The 23709-nt window shown below is 32.3% G+C and overlaps 2 protein-coding genes across 2 annotated transcripts in view; one reads left to right on the plus strand and one right to left on the minus strand.

The window, feature by feature from the left end:
- Positions 1 to 11777, minus strand: part of LOC145307326 (uncharacterized) — a 68374-nt gene extending 56597 nt beyond the window's left edge. Inside the window, exon 1 of the mRNA XM_080149708.1 lies at positions 11638 to 11777. The gene's annotated coding sequence lies outside the window, so the exon portion shown is untranslated. The remainder of the gene's footprint in view (positions 1 to 11637) is intronic.
- LOC145312757 (uncharacterized) lies at positions 1869 to 4124 on the plus strand. Its single transcript, XM_080152002.1, has 3 exons — positions 1869 to 2191; positions 2424 to 2491; positions 2837 to 4124. Exons 1-3 carry the CDS (start codon positions 2175 to 2177, stop codon positions 3082 to 3084), a joined length of 333 nt encoding a protein of 110 aa, XP_080008128.1. The 5' UTR covers positions 1869 to 2174; the 3' UTR covers positions 3085 to 4124.
- Positions 11778 to 23709: the final 11932 nt, after the last annotated feature.

A 23709-nucleotide genomic window follows, 5' to 3' on the forward strand; every position in this document is an offset into this window, starting at 1 on the left:
TTTCTAGGGGCGTAGCCACTAGTTTCTTTTAATAATCTTTTTTCATACTTTATCCGGGCGACTGTGTTGTAAATGATTTTTCGGTACAGACAAATTCACCTTTATATATTACAAAACTATAGCAAGTATGCCTCTAGGGGTAAGGTGGGAGTGGTAAATGTGGACCATAAAAAGTTTACTATTTAATAATAATATGATTGCTTAATTCAGGGAGCAATCCGAGAAATGTCCGGCGGCACAAAAGGATGACCAGAAGGTCGGACAAGCCTCTGTTATGGAAGGAGAAGCAAAGTAAGATATCCTGTTATATAAAGTAGTAAGCGTTTTTTGTCTGTCCCGAAGGATAACCGCTAAACCGATATTGTTCTCCTTTAAAGTGAAGCTTCTTATAGGTCCTGGAAAGGTTTTAAACTATTTTTGTGCAGGGTGTCTTCACCCCCTTCCCCAAAAAATATTTTTACTCTTCTGAAACTGAAATTGAAAATGGGAAGATGTTGATTTTTCCCCTTCCAACCTTAAGTGCCCCTAGAGGTTTCTAGGGGCGTAGCCACTAGTTTCTTTTAATAATCTTTTTTCATACTTTATCCGGGCGACTGTGTTGTAAATGATTTTTCGGTACAGACAAATTCACCTTTATATATTACAAAACTATAGCAAGTATGCCTCTAGGGGTAAGGTGGGAGTGGTAAATGTGGACCATAAAAAGTTTACTATTTAATAATAATATAATTGCTTAATTCAGGGAGCAATCCGAGAAATGTCCGGCGGCACAAAAGGATGACCAGAAGGTCGGACAAGCCTCTGTTATGGAAGGAGAAGCAAAGTAAGATATCCTGTTATATAAAGTAGTAAGCGTTTTTTGTCTGTCCCGAAGGATAACCGCTAAACCGATATTGTTCTCCTTTAAAGTGAAGCTTCTTATAGGTCCTGGAAAGGTTTTAAACTATTTTTGTGCAGGGTGTCTTCACCCCCTTCCCCAAAAAATATTTTTACTCTTCTGAAACTGAAATTGAAAATGGGAAGATGTTGATTTTTCCCCTTCCAACCTTAAGTGCCCCTAGAGGTTTCTAGGGGCGTAGCCACTAGTTTCTTTTAATAATCTTTTTTCATACTTTATCCGGGCGACTGTGTTGTAAATGATTTTTCGGTACAGACAAATTCACCTTTATATATTACAAAACTATAGCAAGTATGCCTCTAGGGGTAAGGTGGGAGTGGTAAATGTGGACCATAAAAAGTTTACTATTTAATAATAATATAATTGCTTAATTCAGGGAGCAATCCGAGAAATGTCCGGCGGCACAAAATGATGATCAGAAGGTCGGACAAGCCTCTGTTATGGAAGGAGAAGCAAAGTAAGATATCCTATTATATAAAGTAGTAAGCGTTTTTTGTCTGTCCCGAAGGATAACCGCTAAACCGATATTGTTCTCCTTTAAAGTGAAGCTTCTTATAGGTCCTGGAAAGGTTTTAAACTATTTTTGTGCAGGGTGTCTTCACCCCCTCCCCCAAAAAATATTTTTACTCTTCTGAAACTGAAATTGAAAATGGGAAGATGTTGATTTTTCCCCTTCCAACCTTAAGTGCCCCTAGAGGTTTCTAGGGGCGTAGCCACTAGTTTCTTTTAATAATCTTTTTTCATACTTTATCCGGGCGACTGTGTTGTAAATGATTTTTCGGTACAGACAAATTCACCTTTATATATTACAAAACTATAGCAAGTATGCCTCTAGGGGTAAGGTGGGAGTGGTAAATGTGGACCATAAAAAGTTTACTATTTAATAATAATATGATTGCTTAATTCAGGGAGCAATCCGAGAAATGTCCGGCGGCACAAAAGGATGACCAGAAGGTCGGACAAGCCTCTGTTATGGAAGGAGAAGCAAAGTAAGATATTTCTTTTAATATTATTTTTTCATACTTTATCCGGGCGACAGTGTTGTAAATGATTTTTCTGTAAAGACAAATTCAACGTGTTCCTTTATTTATTAAAAGCGAGTACTAGCAAGTACGCCTCTAGCTGGGTAAGGTGGAAGGGGTAAATGTGGAACCAAAAAGTTTACTACTTAATTTAAATAGATTATTATATATATATTGTTTAATTCAGGAACAAAACAGCTGCAGCTGGCTCTCCAGAAAATTCGGATGAGAACGAGGTTAAGGAAGTCACTGTTATGGAAACACCAGCAAAGTAAGATTTTTTAAAATTGTTTTTACTACTTTATCCTGGCGACTGTGTTGTAAATGATTTTTCTGTACGCTAAACCCTCTAATATGAAGTATATCCTTAAAGTTTCTTTTGCCACTCCCTTCCCTTGCCGGTACCTATGAGAAGAACCCGATCGGTTCAGCGGTTAACAAGATCCTTCGCTACATACAAACAAAAATCGTTTTACTTTGTAGTATAGATTGTTTAATTTCAGGATGAAAGACCAACCGGATTTTGATATAATTTATGAGAACATAAAGAATCCAGGACCAAAAAGCCCAGGTATAGTACAATATTTATACTAGCGACTGTGCCCAAAGCATATAGTGAAACATTTCTGTACTACATTGTATTATTACACTAGGTTAGGTTAGGTTAGGTTAGGTTAGGTTAGGTTAGGTTAGGTTAGGTTAGGTTAGAATAGGCTAGGCTAGGCTAGGCTAGGCTAGGCTAGGCTAGGCTAGGCTAGGCTAGGCTAGGCTAGGCTAGGCTAGGCTAGGTTAAAACTAGAAATATTACTCTTTCTATTAATACACTAGGTTAGGTTAGGCTAGAAAAAAAAACTATTGTAAAATTGAAGTATTTTTTTGTAAAAAAAAGTAATTTTAAAAAATATTTTAATTTCAGTGTATGGGGTGTCAGATGATGAGCAGGAGATGTTTGAACCACCCCCTCCTACAATCACGCCAGCATCAAAACTGAGTAGGCGCAAAAGAAGTGCAACACCGGGGAAAATCAAGACCTGCGCCCATGGACGCAGTCCCCGAAGCGAGCTGCCATTGAACACGAGACTCATCGAATGCACCTATATGTGCCCAGACTGCCGCGTCTTCTTTCACAAGAGGCAAAAACAAAGAAAAGAAGGACAAAAGTAAGCTGATGTATAATAGTCCTTCCAGTCAGATCATATATAAACTATTTGTGATAAAAAAGTGATATATATCAAGATATCTTGAGTCAAAAATATGTTTAACCACCTTTAATTTGTACGTACATTAATCTATATGACAGTTTGACAGTTTTGTTCTGACGATGAAAATATTCATATAATATTATATTTGAAACCGCTATTCCTATATAGCAAAATTTTTGAAAATTTAATAATGGAAAGTAACTTCGTAATATATTTTTCTTGTATAAAAATGTTCTAGTATAAAGTACAATTAGAATCCAGATCTCAGCAATTAAAACCTATGTATATTTGTGTTAATTTCTCAGCTTAAACCGATTAAACATGCAGTTATATTATCTGTAAAACTATGTAATATTTGGTCATTTAAACCACGTCTAGAATTATAGACTAATTAAGAAAATTTCTGTGAATATATACCTATATAGTATCGCGCTATCGTACCTATGTAAATCATTATGTAAAAAAATATGTTTAAGTGTTTCAATCAATAAAGTTAATAATGAAAACAATTTTTTTTTTATTTTTGCGTTTTGTGTACAAGCGAGGTTTTTCTATAATTAAGGTCGTTTTTTACCACTTTCTCGTGATTTTTACCACCCGTTTTTACCACAATTATTGGTAAATTTTTACCATATTTACCCTATTTCTGGTAAAATTTTACCAGTTTAGGGCAAAAATATTACCAGGTGTTGAACAGTTTTACCACTTTTTTGGTAAAATTTACCGCAAATTTCTGGTAAATTTTACCAAAAAAGTGGTAAAAATTGGTCAAAATCTGGTATAAATTTGCGTCCTAAAATGGTAATATTTTACCGGAAATCTGGTAAAATTTTACCGATAATTGTGGTAAAAATCGATGGTAAAAAGCGTGAGAAAGTACCACTAAAAGTGTTTTTACCACGATTACGGTAAAATTTTACCACCTTTTAAATCGTATAGGCTGGTAAAATTTTACCGTAAAAGTGGTAAAAACTAGGTTTTTTTATGGTATTAATTCCGTCCTGGGAAAATCGTGATTTTCTCACCAAATTCAAATATAGTGGGTTTAAGTTATATTTTATTATGTCTTACATTCTCATACTGAAAAATAATAAAAAATATTTTGTGAGAGAAAAAATAAAGAAAAAGGTTTTAAAAATTTGTCTATTGTTAAATTTAATTTAATTCTAATACAAATATGAGAGCTTTCTAAAGTGATATCTTTTATATTGATAAAATAACATAGATCAAAATATAATTTTTTTGGTTTAATATATATTATTCTTAATAATTAGAAAATGAAATGATTATTTTTAAGATAAAAAATGGAATTTTTTATTGTATATGGTACAGTTCAGTTATAAATATAATAAAAGCGTTTACATGTATTTGGGATGGCAATGTAAGTTTATTACTTAATTTTGTGGAAAATATGGGGGCCTATTTAAGTATAATAAGCTTGGAAAACATGCATACAAGTATGGTTAGAGAAGGGTGTAGTATACACAATACAAACTATACAGCCTTGCCCATATAAATCTGGTGTATATACATACATTGTAAATATACATATATTCATACAATACATGTACATACATAGAACCACCATCATCCTTCCTTCCAGCCCAAGTATAAGCTCTTTGTTTGCATTGCATATTAATGCACTTTCCATATCTCTCTTACATGGAGCGAAGATAAGTTAGGGTTCAGATTGAATCTTTGATTAGGTGGTTCACATATTTTTAAAAGTAATCTAAGAAAAACAAGCATAGGGAATGTCTTTCAAAAATTGGTAATAGAATTTTTCACAATGACCCTTAAAGTATTTGAGATACCTAGATTTTTTTTTTTGAAAAAGCCTTAATCAAAAAACGTCATTAATTTCATATTAATGCACCCTTTAATTGATATTGTAAATACTTTATTAAGGTGTTAAACAAAAGATTTCACGCATAGCTTAAATGATATGGAACTTCTTTACAGTTTATCTTCCTCAGGATGATTTCTAATATCTGTTTCGGAGAAAGCTACCTTACACAAACGGGTAAATTGACCAAAAACAAATATTTTTGGTTGGTCGGCCTACTACCCTTTTCCGAAAATTAAAAAAGCATCTAGAGGCCTCTATAGGAATATCTGCTAATTTAAAGACCCATAGGCCCACCCCAGGACCCCTATCACACATGTTGAGCATATATTCTCTTCTATATGGACAATTTACTTTCATCAAAATTACATTAGAAAGAAAATGCATATTTCTGCACAAAAACCAAGAAATTATGACCTTACATTTTAGGATTAAGTTGTCAAAATGAATTAATGTAAATTATTTTGTCTTTAATTTTCCTTAATAACATTTAAACTATGAATTTTTAAATATTTGTACAAAAGGATATAAAATAAAAAATTAGAAACTAGGTTAATTATTGTAATAAGCGAAGCTTTTTATAGTCCTAAAAATGCTGGCGTACCATTGGTCCATTAAAACGTATACTGTTCGGCCATAGCATTGGTATTTTAGTCTGTGTAACGGCCTATTATTGGTCAATTGTATTGTATGACCTTATGTTTATACAGGCACTATCAAGAGCTTGTAATAAGCCAACAATATATCTAAGAAAAAGTAAAGTTAATTGTAATACAGTTTACATGAAAAAGCACAGGAAAATTCAATTTAAATTGATGTAGATAACTCTCTAAAAATTGACGAAAGAACGGTCCAGCCGTTTGCGATGTTTTAGTAGACTTACACAAACACACACACACAACTTTATAATATAGAATAAGGGTTGTAGACACGATAATGTGAAGAATCCTCATTGTTTACTTATGCTAAAGTTGTATATGGTTTAATTTCAAGATGAAAGGTATTCCCTAACCCCCCTTCCCCCCTAAAGAAAATAAATAAGTTTACACATATATTCAAATACTCAAGTTTCACTGACAACTTTCATTTACTTATATTAACTGTGTCCCAGTTTATTTTTTTTTTCATGACTGTGTTTGAATCTGTTCAAGCTATATATAAAAGTAACAGGATCTGTGTCTGTCTCTGTGTACCGAAGGATTTCGCTAATCGACGAACCGTCATGGTTATTCTTTGAATCTTTATAGTGTAGCTTTTTTAGGCCCAGGTAAAATTTATAACTATGTTTTGGAGGGAACCACCACCTGCCATAGAGATATTGCCCATAGAAAAAATAAATTTAAACAATTTTTCTCTTTTTAGAAGTGGGAGGCGTTTAATCATAATTCATACTGCTGTTATGTAAGAAGCGGGACAACAAACTATTAATTAAGTGTTTATAAAAACCCTTGGCTCGAAAACAGGCAAAACTCGTTTCCATGCACAGGGTATTTAAAAAGTCTTATACGTTTTACTTTTTATAAATGCAGACTTTCATAATTAATTATTCAATAGTTTTGATTCTGACAACAGTCTAAATATATAAATCCACAAAATTACACACAAACACATTCGAATAGGGTGACCGTTAAATAGTTATTTTTAACAAGATTCTTTAATCATATAATTTGAGTTAATGCATTTTAGACATTAACAATGCGTTTAACTCAAAATGTAAAATATTACTATAAAATTATTGTCCACTCTGTTTAAATTACACCTCTAGAGAATCTATACTTTGGTGGCCATCCTGTTTTAATTACACCTCTACATAATCTAGACTTTGGTGACCACCATGTTTAAATTACACTGCTAGAGAATCTAGACTTTGGTGACCACCCTGTTTAAATTACACCTCTAGAGAATCTATACTTTGGTGGCCATCCTGTTTTAATTACACCTCTACATAATCTAGACTTTGGTGACCACCATGTTTAAATTACACCTCTAGAGAATCTAGACTTTGGTGACCACCCTGTTTAAATTACAACTTTAGAGAATCTAGACTTTGGTAACCACCCTGTTTAAATTACACCTCTAGATAATCTAGACTTTGGTGACCACCCTGTTTAAATTACACCCCTAGAGAATCTAGACTTTAGTGACCACCCTGTCACCCTGTTTAAATTACACCTTTAGAGAATCTAGACTTTAATGACCACCCTGTTTAAATTACACCTCTAGAGAATCTAGACTTTGGTGACCACCCTGTTTGAATTACACCTCTAGAGAATCTAGACTTTGATGAATACCAGGAAATAATTAGATTACTTCCATACTAGGCATACAACAGGGATCTAAAGGGATAAGACAATGGCCGATAACTTGATGTACATGATTATACACAAAATTACTCCTTCTGTTGATTACAATTAGTGGTTGAAACGTTTTGGCACTCAACTTGAACCAATCTACCAAAATTCAAAAAAAGACCACAAGGTTGTTAATCCAACGAATAAGAAAACTTTATTATAAAACTTTGGGGACTAGTGTAAACAGTACATTGTCCCCTCCCTACCTGCATACCAGGTCTATACATTACAGGGGCATGTCATATGAAGAAAAGTTAGTTTGTATTTATATCTTTGCAAGTAAAAACCTATAATTATTTTCACATGTCCTATTATACTTAGGAAGCAAACCTAACTTTAAAAAAAATATTTAAGAAAAACTTTAATAAAAAACTTAAAAATATCTATTGTTAAATCATTTATGATATGTTCAGTTCATATTAAGGTACTGATAGTTATGATGCATTACAACCATTCTTTGTTTTACATTTTTTTGTTATTGCAAAAAGTTTGTTTTTGAAATAATTTTATATATTTATATTAGCTAAGAATTGTTTAAAGTCCTTCAAACTAATTTTGCCAAGAACTCACTTATAACAAAAACAGCTAAAGTAAAGTCAATTTTACTGAACAAAACTATCCAATAAAATTTGAGAAAACAAACATAAATAAAAAGAGAATGAATAGACTTTCAACAGTAAATTTGTAGTATACAAATAAGAAGATGTATAACCAACACACACATAAAAAGAAAAAAAATATTTGGGGGTGAGATAAAAAGGTATTTATTACTAACTAGGCCTCTAGTGGCACTTTTAATGTTTGTTTTTTGGTTCAAGTCTCTATGATACCTATCTATGTTTTTCGATTTTTGTGATTTCTCTTGGAAGGTGGTGGTAACCTTCCCAAAAAATAGTTATAAACCTTCCCGGGACATATGAGAAGCTACCCTGTTGAAAAGAACCCAATCGGTTTAGCGGTTTTCAAGATCATTCGTTAAAAACAAACAGACAGACAAACACACATCCTATTAATTTATCATATGGATAATACAAACTTACAAATATAGCTTAAATAATGGAACTTAAAAAAATATAGAATTTAGTTGTTGGTTACATCTTCTAGTTAATAAACCTGTTTATTCTGTAAATATGAACACTTACATTTTTTCTGGTCTATTTGTTTTTCTGTTTATTAGTCTCTGAAACTCTAGCAGTATAAAACCTAGTAGAGTGTTTTACTATAAGAAAAGTATTGAGAAATTTTGGTCTAAAGTTCTAAGAAACATAAGTATTACAGAATGTTTTGTCTCTGGTATAGATAGCTAAAGTAAAATCATAGTTCAGAATAAGGATTTGGGAAACAGCCTTAAAGCTTGTAGGAAAACAAACAACGTTAAAGTATTTGGGCAAGCACATTTTATCAAATAAAGAAATTTATACCTAAACAATTTGTCTTAGTATATATTTAAGTTTCATAGTTAATACAAATACGATTTTTAATCATTACTACTACTAAAATTCTGTTTAAAAATACCAGTTCTTAGACATTTTCCATTAAAAAAGAGCCATTTTAAGCAGGGTAGGTCGAGAAGCGTTTAACCACAAGCTATATATTTACCTAATTGGGGCGGGATTGGTTGAGTAACATCCAATAGACAACCAACCCTTTGATTGCACAAACTTTGCCTGAAGCCCTAGCTGCGTCTGGTTAAGATATGTACCTATTTTTGAGCCAAGGCATTCCCTACTCTAACTATTTTTGTTGCTCATCTGACATAAATGTTTATCAAGCTGACCTGTACTGAATTAGCCAACTGACCTTCGTGCTATTATAATTAGAAGGCCACATAATGTTTTGACTTTGTTTTTTTTAAGGCACAAGAATAAATTGGTCCAAAACAATTAAACAAAGAACAATAATTTAGATTTAAAACAGACAGTATACAACAAACATTAGTGAAATAATTTTCTATTTTATCTATAATACAAAGTAGAACGATGTCTGTCCGTCTATCTGTCCGTCCGTCCGTCCCTTAAGATCTCGGTAACCACTGAACCAATCGGATTCTACTCTTCAGGGAATATACCTACTGGTCCTGTGGTGGTTTTAGGCTATTTTCTTTGGGGGGGGGGGGAGGTGGGACACCCAAAACCCCCCCAAAAAACAAAAAATCCCCCCCCCCATTTTTTTGTAGAAGATTTCCTTGGTCCTTTTACGTATTTCGCCAAAAAAAAATTATTACCCCCCTTTAGGGGCAAATCCCCTAGAGGCTAGGGGCGAAGCCGCTAGTGAATAAAACTATAGAAATATAAGTTGAGATTCTATTAATACTAATATACTCAAATACTTAATAGTATAATAGAATATCTCTACTGCAAGTGTATTTCAGTATTACAAAAAATGCGCGAGCAAAATAAAAACGCGTTAAAGCTGTAATTTTTTCAGACGTTTTAAAATACCCTTGCTGTATGTAGATTAGTCTCGCCACAAACAGTAAAAAGAGTTGAAAATATTATGTTTAGATAAGGTACATGAACCTAAGTATCTATTTCAAATCACCCATTACAAACTAAACAATAAGCTAAATATAAGCAGGTAGACAAAGCAAAAAATTCTAAAACATATTGTATTTCATTTCAAGGACAACACCTTCCATTATAAGCAAACGCTAACAAACAATGATTTCTGGTGCATATAACGATAAACAATTATAGAGTAATTTGTCTTATGTAATGTGATAATAATTAATGGCAAGTTCTTGAATTCGTATCGAAATAGGTCTTTAAGATACAAAAAAAAACAATTCTAACGTAAAAGTCATAAAAATAATAGTTCAAATGTATTAAATGCTATTTGAATAAAGTTCTAAACGTATATTGAATAAAGTTTTAGTAAAGCTTATGCCAGCCTCGTGCTGCCCTGATTAGTAAAGAAATCCAGGAAACCAAAGTTTTGGGACAAATTTCCTAAAACTATCTTATGCGAATATGTAGTCTTTATGTTTCTGTATGGTTACATAACGTTGATGCTTAAAATACTTTTAAATTTTAAGCAAATATTTTTTTGTGTAGCGCAGCTGCTTCATACTTAGATCATATTCCTTCGTCTGACTAAGATTCTAGCGGAGTGATTCCTTTAGTAAGGTAACACGGACAAAAACAGCTCACATAATAAATTATATACCCTATCAATGCTATTTGATTTGAAATTTTATAAAAAGGGGGTAACTTAACCCAAGAAAAGGTGATGATTTCTCATATAGATTTTAATCAAGAAGCAGGAAAAAGTTAAAATACTACTACAAGTCAAATAAGATAAAATTTCCAAATAGGATACTTCTGGTGGAAAAAAATATGTCTAAAATATCTAAAATACAGACAAAATTGAAAGTTTAATTGCAAACAGACAGAAAAAGTTATTCTAAACAAAGATGACAACATCCATAAGTAGCCATGCCCCAAAAAATAATTTATTGGTAAAAGTGATAAATTATAGAACAGATGTTCAGATGTCATAAAAAAGAACAATAAAGAGGGAAAGAGAAAAAATGTGGAGAGATCGAGAGCATATCCGCGAAAAAAATCATGGAAATCGTGAAACCTATATAAAAAATAATTTATGTATTTTGCAGTATGAACGATAGATCGACCGACCTAGTAAATTTTAAACAAGATTCTAATTGGTATAGGGAATCTTCACAAAAAATTCAGCTGCTCCATTTTTTACACCGATGGCTATACAAACGGACATACAGACAGGCTGATTGAAAAAGTAAAATTTAGAATTGATACGCTATTAGAAACTAAAGAGTAGAACAAATTAATCTTGAAAGTATTGAAATTTTTACCCAGTATATTAAACGGTTCAAAAAAGATTCAAATTGTTGAACTATAAAAAAATAATTAATCTGTTATTTTTTTGTCACTGAATAATAGTTTTGAATTTCCTTCAGGATTTAACTCTGTACGTACTTCAGCATTGCAAAAATTTGTAAGTATTAAAACTAAATATATAAGAAAAATAAAGGCAAAAAGAAGACATAGATAAGATTTTAGATTTAAATTATAACAGTAGAATATCTCAAATAGGCATACCTATTAATGGGATTAATTTTTCTTTGTTTATGGATATATCTAACTTTTGTTTCATTCCATTGCAATTAAAAAACGAAACTTCTTATAATGCTTATATAAATATCGTTAAATTGGTCAATTATAATGTTTACTGGACTGTCATTGGTAATTAACCTTTATATCGGACTTTCATTGGTCATTTGTATTGTATGACGTCATTTTTAAAGGCACTATATACATACAGCTTCATTAAAAAATCATACCTTTTTTGTTGATAACAAGCACTAAAATTATAATCTTATGAGTGTTATTTTTTCGTATGTGTCTGATTTTAGTACAGAAAGACACACTTTTGGGATCCGGTTCGCGTTCGCTTCTCTTGTCGACTAAAAACAAACATTGTAAAACTTTGAGTGCGTGTGTTATTTTTTATTGTGTGTAAAAATTGAGTTTCGTAGATTTTTCTGTCAATGATTTACAGCAATTTTTCAGCTTATGTAATGCTCACACTGTTGTGTGATACACTGGGAAAAAGGGTCTTTAGTAATATTCAATTGTGAGGGCGTGTGTTGACCAGGGCGGCTATTACGATGTTTCTACAATCCAGTCAAAAAGCATAAAATAAAAAAAATTATTTGAAATCTGCAGTGCAGTGGGGAGGGGGCATTAGGCTATTGTACGCTAGTCCTCAAAGTTTTATAATAACATTTTCTTATTCGTTGACTAAACAACTTTGGTGACTTTTATAAAGTGTAATTGGTTGGTTAATTAAGTGAAGCGTCCAAACGTTTCAACCACTCATTGTAATATATAGAAGGGGTAATTTGGTGTTTAATCATGGGGGATACATTAAATTATCGGCCATTGTCTTAACATTTTAAGTTTAAGCCCCTAGCCTCTAAGGGCTTTGCCCCACGAGGTAATTTAAAAAAAAATCAAGTATTTCTGGTTCTGCCACTTATTTTGAAATAATTGCCTCAAAAAAATTGTTGGGGGGATTTTTTGTTTTTTTGGGGGGGTTGTAGGTGTCGCACCCCTCAAGAAAATAGCCTAAAACCACCACAGGACCAGTAGGTATATTCCCTGAAGAGTAGAATCCGATCGGTTCAGTGGTTACCGAGATCTTAAGGGACAGACAGACGGACGGACAGACAGACATTGTTCTACTTTGTATTATAGACTAGCGGCTACGCCCCTAGAAGCCTCTAGGGGTACTTAAGGTGGGAGGGGGAAAAGTCGACCTCATCCCATTTTAATATTAAGTTTTGAAAGAGTAAAAAAAGAATATTTTGGCGGGGGAAGTTTAAAACCTTCCCAGGACCTATAAGAAGCTTTACTGTAAAAGAGAACAATACCGGTTCAGCGGTTAGCGAGATCCTTCGGGACATACAAAAACGCTTACTACTTTATATAATAGGATGGTCAAGAAAACTTGACAATTTTAAACTTTTAATATAATCAAATGCTCTTAATGTTTTTATTATTTTTTGTATGAACACTAAAATATAAAGCACATATGCTTAACAATGAACAATATCTTTTTTTACCCAATTAATTTTATTTTGCCAATATTACTAGGCAAAATAATAACACAAAATTTTTTTTCAGTATTGCTCCGAATCGGGTAGATTAATACAGATTCTGAATCATACTGAAAAAATTTTTCACAATTTTCTCTAAAAAAAATCCTATTTTGTTGGCCCTTTTGGATCTTTATATTCTACACTCTTCTCAATATTTAGATTTTTTTCTTTTTATGATAATAAATTAAAATTCAAAATTATTTTTATTTTAGGTAATTTCGCCTAGAAACATGTATGTACATATATGACAACTATGAAAATTGTTTGTCTTTTGATCTTGAAGCATTTTATCTATTTTTATTTCAAATTAATGCATGGTTTATATCGACTACTGTTGTATATATTTTCATAATTTTCAAGGTTTCATTATTCTATTAAATGGCTTTATTTGTTTCATTGAAAAAGTGACCTTGGAGCGGACATATATCAAAATGGGGATATTCTTTTGGCATTAAGACTGACTTCAACATACTTATGTTGCTATAATAAATGCATAAAATTTAGATTGGGACTCGCATTAACTTCTCAATTTTTGAAAGGTTTTGTGATTTTTTTTACTTTTAAGTATATTTGATCTGTAATAAAATTATAGATCGTTATAAATATTATAAATTATTCTGGCCTCGATAGCTGATAATCAATTTGGAAAGAGTAAGAGATGTGATTAATAAATAAATTACTTACTACTTGGATGTTACACCAGATTTTCATGTTATTACTAATGTGAAATTTGCAACGGGCTAAAAGAACCCTTTACCCTATCCTCTCCCCTCCTACAAACTGATCAATAACTGAGTTCCATGTTAGCAACCTAAATTTACGACAATTATCTCATGTCATAATATCCATAATATCCACGTATATTATATATCTACTAGCGGCTTCGCCCCTAGCCTCTAGGGGCTTTGCCCCAAGAGGTCATCATCAGGCGCATCTCTCTTTTTGACTGTTAAGTCCAGAGAATACGGACACCTTGTTCCTCCATGAATTCCTTTTTTTGGCAAGTGCTTCAGCTTCTCCCCATGTTAATTCCAAATTAAAGAGGTCCTTTTCAGTGCTCCGCCTCCAGGTCATTTTTGGTTGTCCCCGTTTACGCTTACCAGTGGTGGGGTTCCACTTTAAGCACTTTTTTGGAATCCTATTTTGTTCCATTCTGAGCACATGTCCTAGCCACCTTAGTCTTTTATATTTCACTTCTGCTTCAATACTATTGCACTTGGTCTTAGCATACAGCTCAATGTTTGATATTTTGTTTGGCCAAAATATTTTGCAAATTCTTCTTAGGCAGCTATTGTGAAATGCATTAAGTTGATTTGTTTCAGTTTTCACAGTTCTCCAGCATTCAGCTCCATAAAGAAGAACTGATTTCACATTACTGTTGTAAAGTCTGATTTTTGTTTTTAGAGCAAGTTTCTTTGAATTCCAAACGTTGTGTAGACTGTTGAAAGCAACCCTAGCCTTATCAATCCTGGTCTTAATATCAGCTTTTGAGCCATTTTCGCTGCTGATAACACTCCCCAGATAGGTGAATTTGTTGCTTTGTTTCAATTGTTCACCATTTATTGTTATATTTTGATCAGGGTTTGTAGGTATATTCATAATTTCGGTCTTCTTGACATTAACAAAGAGCCCGACTTGTCCTGCATATTTGACTAGTCTATCTGTTTTAGCTTGTAGATGTTTGATTGTTTCTGAAATCAGTGCCAGGTCATCAGCAAAGTCCAGATCCTCTAGGTGTCCTAGTATGCCCAGCTGGAGACCACGTTTTTTGTCCTCTGTGGTTTTCTTCATCACCCAGTCAATGACCAATATAAATAGAATAGGTGATAAAATGCATCCCTGTCTAACTCCAGTGCTTATTCTAAAGAAATCAGATGTCTTATTGTTTCCAACTGAAACACAGGCTTGGAAGTTGTCATAGAATTTAGTTATCATAATTATCATCTTTTCAGGTATACCATAACTTCTTAGTATTTTCCAGAGTGTTTGTCTGTGTATGGAGTCAAAGGCCTTAGAGAAATCAACAAAATTTACATGGAGTGGCTTGTTAAATTCAACACATTGTTCAATAACCGTCCTAAGGGTGAAAATTTGGTCAACACAGCCCCTTCCAGCACGGAATCCAGCTTGTTCTTCTCTTAGTTTATTGTCAATTTTCTCATCAATTCTGTTTAAAATAATTTTACATAGGACCTTGCTTGGGATAGAAAGCAGCATAATTCCTCTCCAATTATCACAATTGTTCAAATCTCCCTTCTTAGGAAGTTTTATGATTATACCTTTAGACCAGTCCGTTGGTATCTTTTCTTGCCTCCAAATTTTATCAAAGAGATCAGTTAGAGTCCTAGCAGAAAGATCTATGTCTGCCTTAAGCATTTCGGCAGTTATTAAGTCAGGTCCAGGTGCTTTGTCATTCTTTAGACTATGTATAGCAGCTTTAACTTCTTGAAAACTTTACTTTAACTTTTACTTACTACTTGGATGTTACACCAGATTTTCATGTTATTACTAATGTGAAATTTGCAACGGGCTAAAAGAACCCTTTACCCTATCCTCTCCCCTCCTACAAACTGATCAATAACTGAGTTCCATGTTAGCAACCTAAATTTACGACAATTATCTCATGTCATAATATCCATAATATCCACGTATATTATATATCTACTAGCGGCTTCGCCCCTAGCCTCTAGGGGCTTTGCCCAAAGAGGTAATTAACGAGAAAAAAAATTAAGTACCTCTGGAGATGCCCCCACTCTACCAATAATTTTAAATAATTAAAAAAAATTAAGTACCTGTTGAGAAGCTCCCACTCCACCACTAATTTTAAATAATTAAAAAAAGAATTGGGGGGGGGGGATTTTCATTTTTGGGGGGGTTGGGGGTATCACACCCCCCAAGAAAATAGCTTAAAACCACCACAGGTCCAATAGGTATATACCCTGAAGAGTAGAATCCGATCGGTTCAGTGTTTACCGAGATCTTAAGGGACAGACGGACAGAAAGACAGACATCAAGCTACTTTGTATTATAGATTGATCAAACCAGTATTTATATATTCATTTTACAGAGTGCAACCATAATTTTCATACAATAACGTTTTCCAATTGATTTTCTTTGGATTGGTTCACCAGTATTTCCCCCAAATGCTGTTTTTGAAATCTTGTGCTCCGTAGGTGCTGATTAATACAAAATTAAAAGTTGAAACTTGTAACCAAAAGATACATCTACATTTCATATTATAGTAAAATCATCCCAAATGATTAATTAAGCTGCTTTTCTGAAAATTCGGAATTGCTTATTTATTTTGGTTCGCAGTGTAGTTTTAAAATCTAACGAATATGAATTGTTTGAAATTAGAAGTGACAAATTTGAAATAATTTAGTCAAAATGTTTTACACCTGTGCTCTATTAATTTCCATGTGCATTTGTTTAATCACTGCTCATAATTACGCTCATTTCTTTCTTTAAATTAACTTTTTTCATTAAATGAATATGGTAAGCTTATAGCTTGAATCCACTAATATTGCGTAGGTATATTTTTCTTCCAAGACCATATTTATTTAAAATGATTTCTATTCATACATAATTCATTTATTTATTATAAATTTTCAAATGACAAAAATATACCTAGCTATGTATGTTGTGTATTGTAAAATTTATAAATATGCAGATAATCACGTTGGGGATTTTTACAGATGCACTTTAGAAAACTTCCTTGCAATAGGACAGGGAGCGATATCCTGAAGAAAATAACATACATACTAACTTGCCAATTTTATAGAGAAGCCTTGCTTTCAAGAATTCAAATAACAAACACTTCAAATAATGGGCAAAGATATACTAAAGAGAATTAATGTTACAAAATATAACCAATTTATATTTATGTCGGGTTAAGTAGGGTCTCACTACACTTCTAAAATTTGATGTACAGATACAGCATAACAAAAATATTATCTGTACTAATATGTGAGTAAGTGTAGCTACTCTATAAGTCGGTCTATCCAACTACAGATATACCATTTTATTGTAAGTACTTATGCAAAAAGTCAAGATTCTAACTATGTTAACCTGATATATTACATTGATATATTTATATAATAAAGAGTATTAACACTGGGTTTTTTCTTTACAATATTTTCTATCTGCATGCATAGGCTCTGAAAGTTTTGTATTGTAAATGTCCAATCAGATTGTAAACAACTACAAGCATAACAGACTCTTAAGCTGTGCAGAGATGAAAGAAACAAGAGGGTGAAACATGAAAATTAAGCAATTGGTCATTGTTGTTGTATTTGATTGGTTTCTACACTTGTCTCTTGTTGAAATTTTGACAATTATCCATAAAATTTTATTAACTCGGCACGATTAAAAATTCACTTCTTGCAGTGTTTGTTAAAATTTGATATTCTATGACAGAAAGATGTATTCTAAAAAAACGTTTATCAATTCAATACAGTTTTGTTTCCTTTACTTCAAGATAAAAAGATTCATTACAAATCGATGAAGTTGTCTTCTAACAATTTTTTTTTACATCATATCGTATTGTAACAGCTTTCTGCGGATATAAAAATGTACAATAACAAGATCAAACCTTTAATCTTATGATTGTACATTTTTATATTTGTTGAAAATTGGATATGATACGATGCTATACATAATTTTTCAGTATGGTTGAGAACCGGATTTAATCCACCATATATTAATTAGTTTCAAAGCAATACTGGAAAATACTTTCTTTCTGTTCTACCCTGAAAGAGTTTCTTGTTTTTTTTTATTTGAAAAAACATTCTTAATTGGTAAAATTGTTGTAAGGTAATATGTTTAGTTTTGACAAAGAAAGTTGCAAAATTTTCCACTAAAAGGGTATTTTATTTCAAAGAAAATAGAATTACAGCTTCAAGACTATTACACATTAACGCAAATAGCACTTTATATTAATCAAAAACACCATACAAGAAAAAATATATAAATTATCTTACCCAAAAAACAGAAACACTCTCTATATAGTAATTAATTTCCTAAATCAAACTGGATTAATGTTCACTTTTTGCTTTCGAGTTTGCTGATTTAACTGAACCTTTAAACGGATATAAAGCTATATATTGATAATATTTAAATTTAAATTGAAAGTGATTATTTATAATTTCTTATTGTACAACCACTCCATAAACAGGTTCTGATAATTTTTTACATCGTAGAATATTTTTTGTGTCTTAAACTATTATCCAATATACAAATATACAAATTTTTCACATTTTTTCACATAATATAAAGAGAATTAAGGATGTCAACATCCAAAACAATGAAACTTAACAAATAAGACTATGAAACAAAAGAACATCTAGGATAGCAGCAGTTTTAAGTTTAATGAACCAGAATATTTCTAAAAATATTTTACAAAATGCTTAAAATGGTAAACTAATATGAGAAATGCTGTTTTTTTAATACAAAGCACCTTCATAATTGCTAATTAAATAATAAACAAATGGGATATTTTTTTTTATAAAAATATCTTTAAAAATCTACTTTTTTCAAATGTAAGCTAACTTTTTGTAATCTTTTCAAAGGTTGGAACTTATCAAGACATTTTAACTATGGAATAGAATTATTTTTAAAAATATTGAATGCAACAAATACACACTAGGTGCTATCTAAATTAAAAAGTTTATCAGTTTTGCTCTAAATATATTTCTCTTTGACTGGTGTGTAATAAATCTTTTTATAGAAAATATCCAGGAGTAAAAACGTCTCAATATGATACATATTCTACTCAGGTAGGGGAAAGTTATTCTTAAAAACAATAAGAAAATAAAAATTTATGAAACATTTTATTAAATAGCCAAAACATGTTTAACATCATGTATATATTTTGAAGTCGGCATACTAAATGGCTGAACAACTAATTACTAATCTGGAGCAGGTTTTAGACTATTTGACTTGGAGGTTTGAAATCCTTAATTAAACACAGACTGAAGATAAAAAATTTCTTATTTTCAAAACAAAATAAAAAATTATCAGGGGAAAACTCTTAGAGCTCTCTTCAAGGGCAATGCCCCTAGAGGCTAAGGTTAATTCTAGATATAAGAGAAGTAAAGCTGTATTTGAGCTTATTGGCTTGTTTAGATAATTTTCACAAGAATGGCCAAATTGTTCTGACTATAACTATCCATACCTGTTTGTTCTTTTTCCATACTTTGTACAGTATACTCAACATACTAACTTTTTACTTGCAAACTAAATATTATATTTTCAGCTTATTGAATATAATGAAAAAAAATATTTCAGTTTGCTAGAAAATAAAATTACCTTTCGGAATTTTTTTAAAAATATTCTGTAATACAAAATAAACTTTGTTATCAGTCTTCCAAATCCTTAAGAAATCAACTAGTGGCCTCACTCCTAGCCAGAAGGAGGCTTCGCCCGAAGAAGTAATGGGAAGTCCCCCCTCATATTCAAAATCATGAAAAATATTTTAAGCCAAGGCTCCAAAATTAATAAATTTTTAAAAATTTGAACTGCAAGCTCCAAAAAATATTTTTTTCCCTAACATATCTATTATAATCTTATTTTTACATCTTGAGGTATGACTTAAACTACCAAGTAAGGAGCATACTTTTTTTAAAATGAATTTGCAGACTTTTTTGCATTAATTAACATGCTATTTTTGGAAGACATGTGTTAGTTCAAAATGTATGCAAAGTTTTGTTTGTGTTTGTTTTTAAACGTTTTTGACCTTAGGCACATAAATACAAAATTCACTTGAAATAATATATTAGAAAATACCCAGCTCAAGTATTACTTATCCAAGGGACAAATACAATTTTCATTTGTTATGTAACTCATTCAATAAGATAAATACTAATATATATATCCTTACTAGTTGTTTTTCCTAGGGACTTCTTTTGAAGAGGTATAGGGGCCTAAATATAAATCCTTCCTAAATAAGAATTTTAAAAATGGAGGGCGGATAATTTTTCTTATGGGAGCTTCGCAATATCGTATGTTTGGGGTTACTAACCCCCCTTATTTATTTTACTAATGAAAAAATATTAGAGATAGGATCAGTACCTATTCCCTCAAAAGTAAAGCCCAATCGGTTCAGCGGTTACTGAGATCTCAAGTTTAAAAGAGACAGGCAAACATCGTCTTCTTTGTATTATATGTTATAGATATATAGTTATAGTCATTTGGCATCAAGACCCTTTGTGGTACAAAATAACAACGCGAATATCAAGTAGTGTAATGTTTTCTGACAAACCTTTATCACTTTCGTTGAATTCCTAATATCTGTCATGGGTTTAAATTCAATCATGTAAAATTGGCCTTTTAAAAGAGTTGAAGTAATCTCACAAAATAGTCATAAACCTGCCAAGGGCCTATGTAAAGTTTTCCTTAAAATTATAAGGGGCAGAAGATACCTTTACTATGTGCAGTCAGCTACAGATTTGCATAAATCATATTTAACAACTTGAAAACTTTTTCATATCTCTGTTATTTTAGTTATATTATTTGACAATTCTTTCTAATCAATAATATTTATTTTTTAGAAATATAAAAAAAAAACTAAAAGAAAACTTTAAAAAAATATCAACTCATTATTTCAGTTAGTCTATGAAAAAATTAGAAATGCAAAGATGACAACATCCATGAAAGCAAAGAATAAAAAAATAAAAGGTTTTACAAAGGAACATCCTTGTGTTTGTGTGTTTGTTTGTACCGAAGGATCTCGCTAACCGCTGAACCGATCGGGTTCTCCTTAACAGGGTAGATTCTCATAGGTCCCGGGAAGGTTTATAACTATTTTGGGGGAGGGTACCACCACTCTCCCAAGAGAAATCACAAAAAATCAAATTTTCTCGATATAACAAAGAGAGTTCAACGAAACATAAACGTCAAACGCAAAATAGACTTATTTAAATATAAAAAAAACATTTAAAGTGCCACTAGAGGCCTGTAGGGTCGTAGCCGTTAGTTGAAAAATAAAGTGTAACAGTGCAGTGCTTTTGATCAGAAAAAGGTAAAGCCAGCAAGCAAAAAAATCTAATATAATACTTGAGGAGCAGATAAAAGGTCCTCAATTCATCTATGTGTTGCCTCCCAACATCGCGTATAGGTTTCGTGATTTTTTTCGAATTAATTTCGTTGTTGGTTTAAAATGGCTTTTGATCTTAAAATTATATAAAAAACGCTCAGATCACACTTTTTGTGACGTTTTATCTCACAGGTTTTTTTTATATCTTTACCCAATAGTTCATCAGCAAAATGAAGTAATTGATCTTTATATCAAGAGGTAAATGTAAGTAGATGAATGAATGTGTGTCTGCGGGGGGGGGGGGTGTATGAGTGTATGTGTGTGTGTGGGAGGGGGGGGGGGAGTGTATGTGCGTATGTGTGTGAGTTTTCTATAAGAAAAGTATAAAATGCATTTAGGTTTCTGCATAACATGTGCAAATAATCAGATATAGTCAGGGATAAAGGGGGGCTATTTTTTGCAAAAAAAAAATATTAAAATTCTATTACTCATTAACAAGAGAATGTTAGTTAAGTAATGAGAATTAGTTCGCCCGTAAAGTGGGATGAGCAAAATTTAATTTTTGTTGCTTAAATTAAAGTATCTTTACTAAACTCTGCATGGGACAAGCTTGCTTTTACCTTATCATTATTGTTTTAATTGAGGGGTAACAAAACTATCTTTCGCCATCTAAAATTGAAAAAATTTCAGTAAACATTCCAGAAGAGCTCACTTTAGCTCCTTTTTTTATCTAAAAACTAATGGAAATAATTGTCCTTGCAACAAAGACAGACTTAAAAACTTAGATTTATTAGGTTAGGTTGGTTTATAGTAGTCTTGTCTTATTAGCCCATATAGGTTAGGCCTTCAGCAAAGTAGGTGCTCTTTGATGTAATGAGGGAAGCTTTTAAAAAGTACCTATAATAATTGACGTCATACTGGCCTACCATTGGTCAATTAAAATGTATACTGACTTGCTTTTGGTAATATAATGACGTTATTTTTGTATGTTTAGGCGATATAAACAGCTTCATTAAAACATCTTACCTTTTATGTTGATAAGTAAAAGAAAAATTTTTAGGGGGTTAATTTTTTCTAGGGACTATTTCCCCCAAAGCAGTTATAAACCTTCCCAGGACTAAAAAGAAGCTAACAAGTAAAGAAGAACATTTTTTTTAGCAGTTTTGGATTTTGGTACAGAAAGAGATCCTGTTACTTTATTATGAGGATAGAAACACCAAATGTACTGAACATTTATTTATCCCTATCTCCCCTACTATTGAATGCAAGGACCAAAAATGTTTTCTTCTTCTTGCTTTCACGTTTGGAGTGAAAGATATTATTGTCATACAACAGTTTTAAAGAGTTGCAGTGCAGGGGAGAGGATTAGGAGCATGGCAGAGCATTACAGGATATAAAAATGGAATAGAGAGCCTAGAGGAGCAGGAATAAAGACATAAGTACCTAAACTAATTTCCTTATAGAGCACAGAAACATCCCCATTACCAATTACCTCATATGAGCAAAGATGCTGTCCATGACACTCTAACTCAACAACCCGGGATAACTAAGGGGAGCCAAATCACTCCTTCTCTGTCCAAACAACCAGGGTATAGGGTTAACTAACACTCATTAGACAACCAACTCTTTGATTGCACGACATTTGCCTGGAAGTCCTAACTGTGCATGGTAATGAGTTGAGCCTGTTTTGAGCAATGGATTCCCCTACTCTAACTATTATTGTCGTGCACGTAACATAGAAGCAGTAGAAACCATATTTAACGTCTTAAGTTATGATGCGATGTAAGGCCGAGATTCGAACCTATCACCTCCCTGACGACGAGCGGATGCACTACGAGTTGAGCCACGATCTCGGTAAAAAAACTATATTGAAAATAAATTAATGTATGTTTCATAAAGCTTTACTATTTTAGTGAACATCGTCGAGGAGGTGATAGGTTCGAATGCAGAGTATGTTCAACGTGACGTTGAGAGAACTTGTAACCGAAGCGTCACCAATCCGGTCACTAGAAATCATAGTGAACATATTTGTCCTTACTTTCTATTTACCTATCCATATAAAGGATGTGACATAAAAAGATGTTGGAGCACAAATATTTCTAAATATTTTTTTTGCATTAAATCCATATCGTAATAGAGGTTGTTGGTAATCTCTGTTTACAATATTTGGTTCTAATACTTTCCAGAGCTGATTTAAAATCTTGTTTGTTAGTTGGTCAACAAGTAAGCAGTTTCAACATGCCATCGGTTGAAATATAATAGCACATAAGTACCAAAAAATAAAAATAAAATCGAATATAGTTCCTTTCGTCGTGATTTCAAAATGGCTTTTGATAGGTTAGTTTAGGTTAGGTTAGTTTATAATGTGATTGCCCCGCAGGATTAGAGCCCCCCGCAGGTTCTAGAAATAGAAGAAAAGCTACTGTGAAAATACGAAGAAACGCCCCTTAAGGGGAGTTGCCACGAAAGGGACTATACCCAAATATACCGTATATAAAAGAGTTATTGGCTTCACCTATATCCTCCAAAGGCAAATCGCCATTTCCCATTAATTATTTTTTTTAATACTTTAGGTATTTTCAGGTGTCCTATGACCTAAAATAATTACCCCACCACAAAAAATAACCAGTGGATGTCGTTACCACCTAGATAACCTAGAACCTTTCCTTGGCCAATACAAAGCTTCCCTGATACATATTGGACGATCAGTAAATTCGACC

The sequence above is a fragment of the Acartia tonsa genome, chromosome 2 (genome assembly GCF_053477335.1).
Source record: "Acartia tonsa isolate MP-2025a chromosome 2, ASM5347733v1, whole genome shotgun sequence".
In the NCBI taxonomy this organism is placed as follows: domain Eukaryota; kingdom Metazoa; phylum Arthropoda; class Copepoda; order Calanoida; family Acartiidae; genus Acartia; species Acartia tonsa.

Excerpts from the sequence above, each read along its gene's own strand:
- LOC145312757 (XM_080152002.1), top strand. Across the intron at positions 2,492-2,836 it reads TCCAGGACCAAAAAGCCCAG|TGTATGGGGTGTCAGATGAT; the intron begins GTATAGTACAAT and ends TTTTAATTTCAG.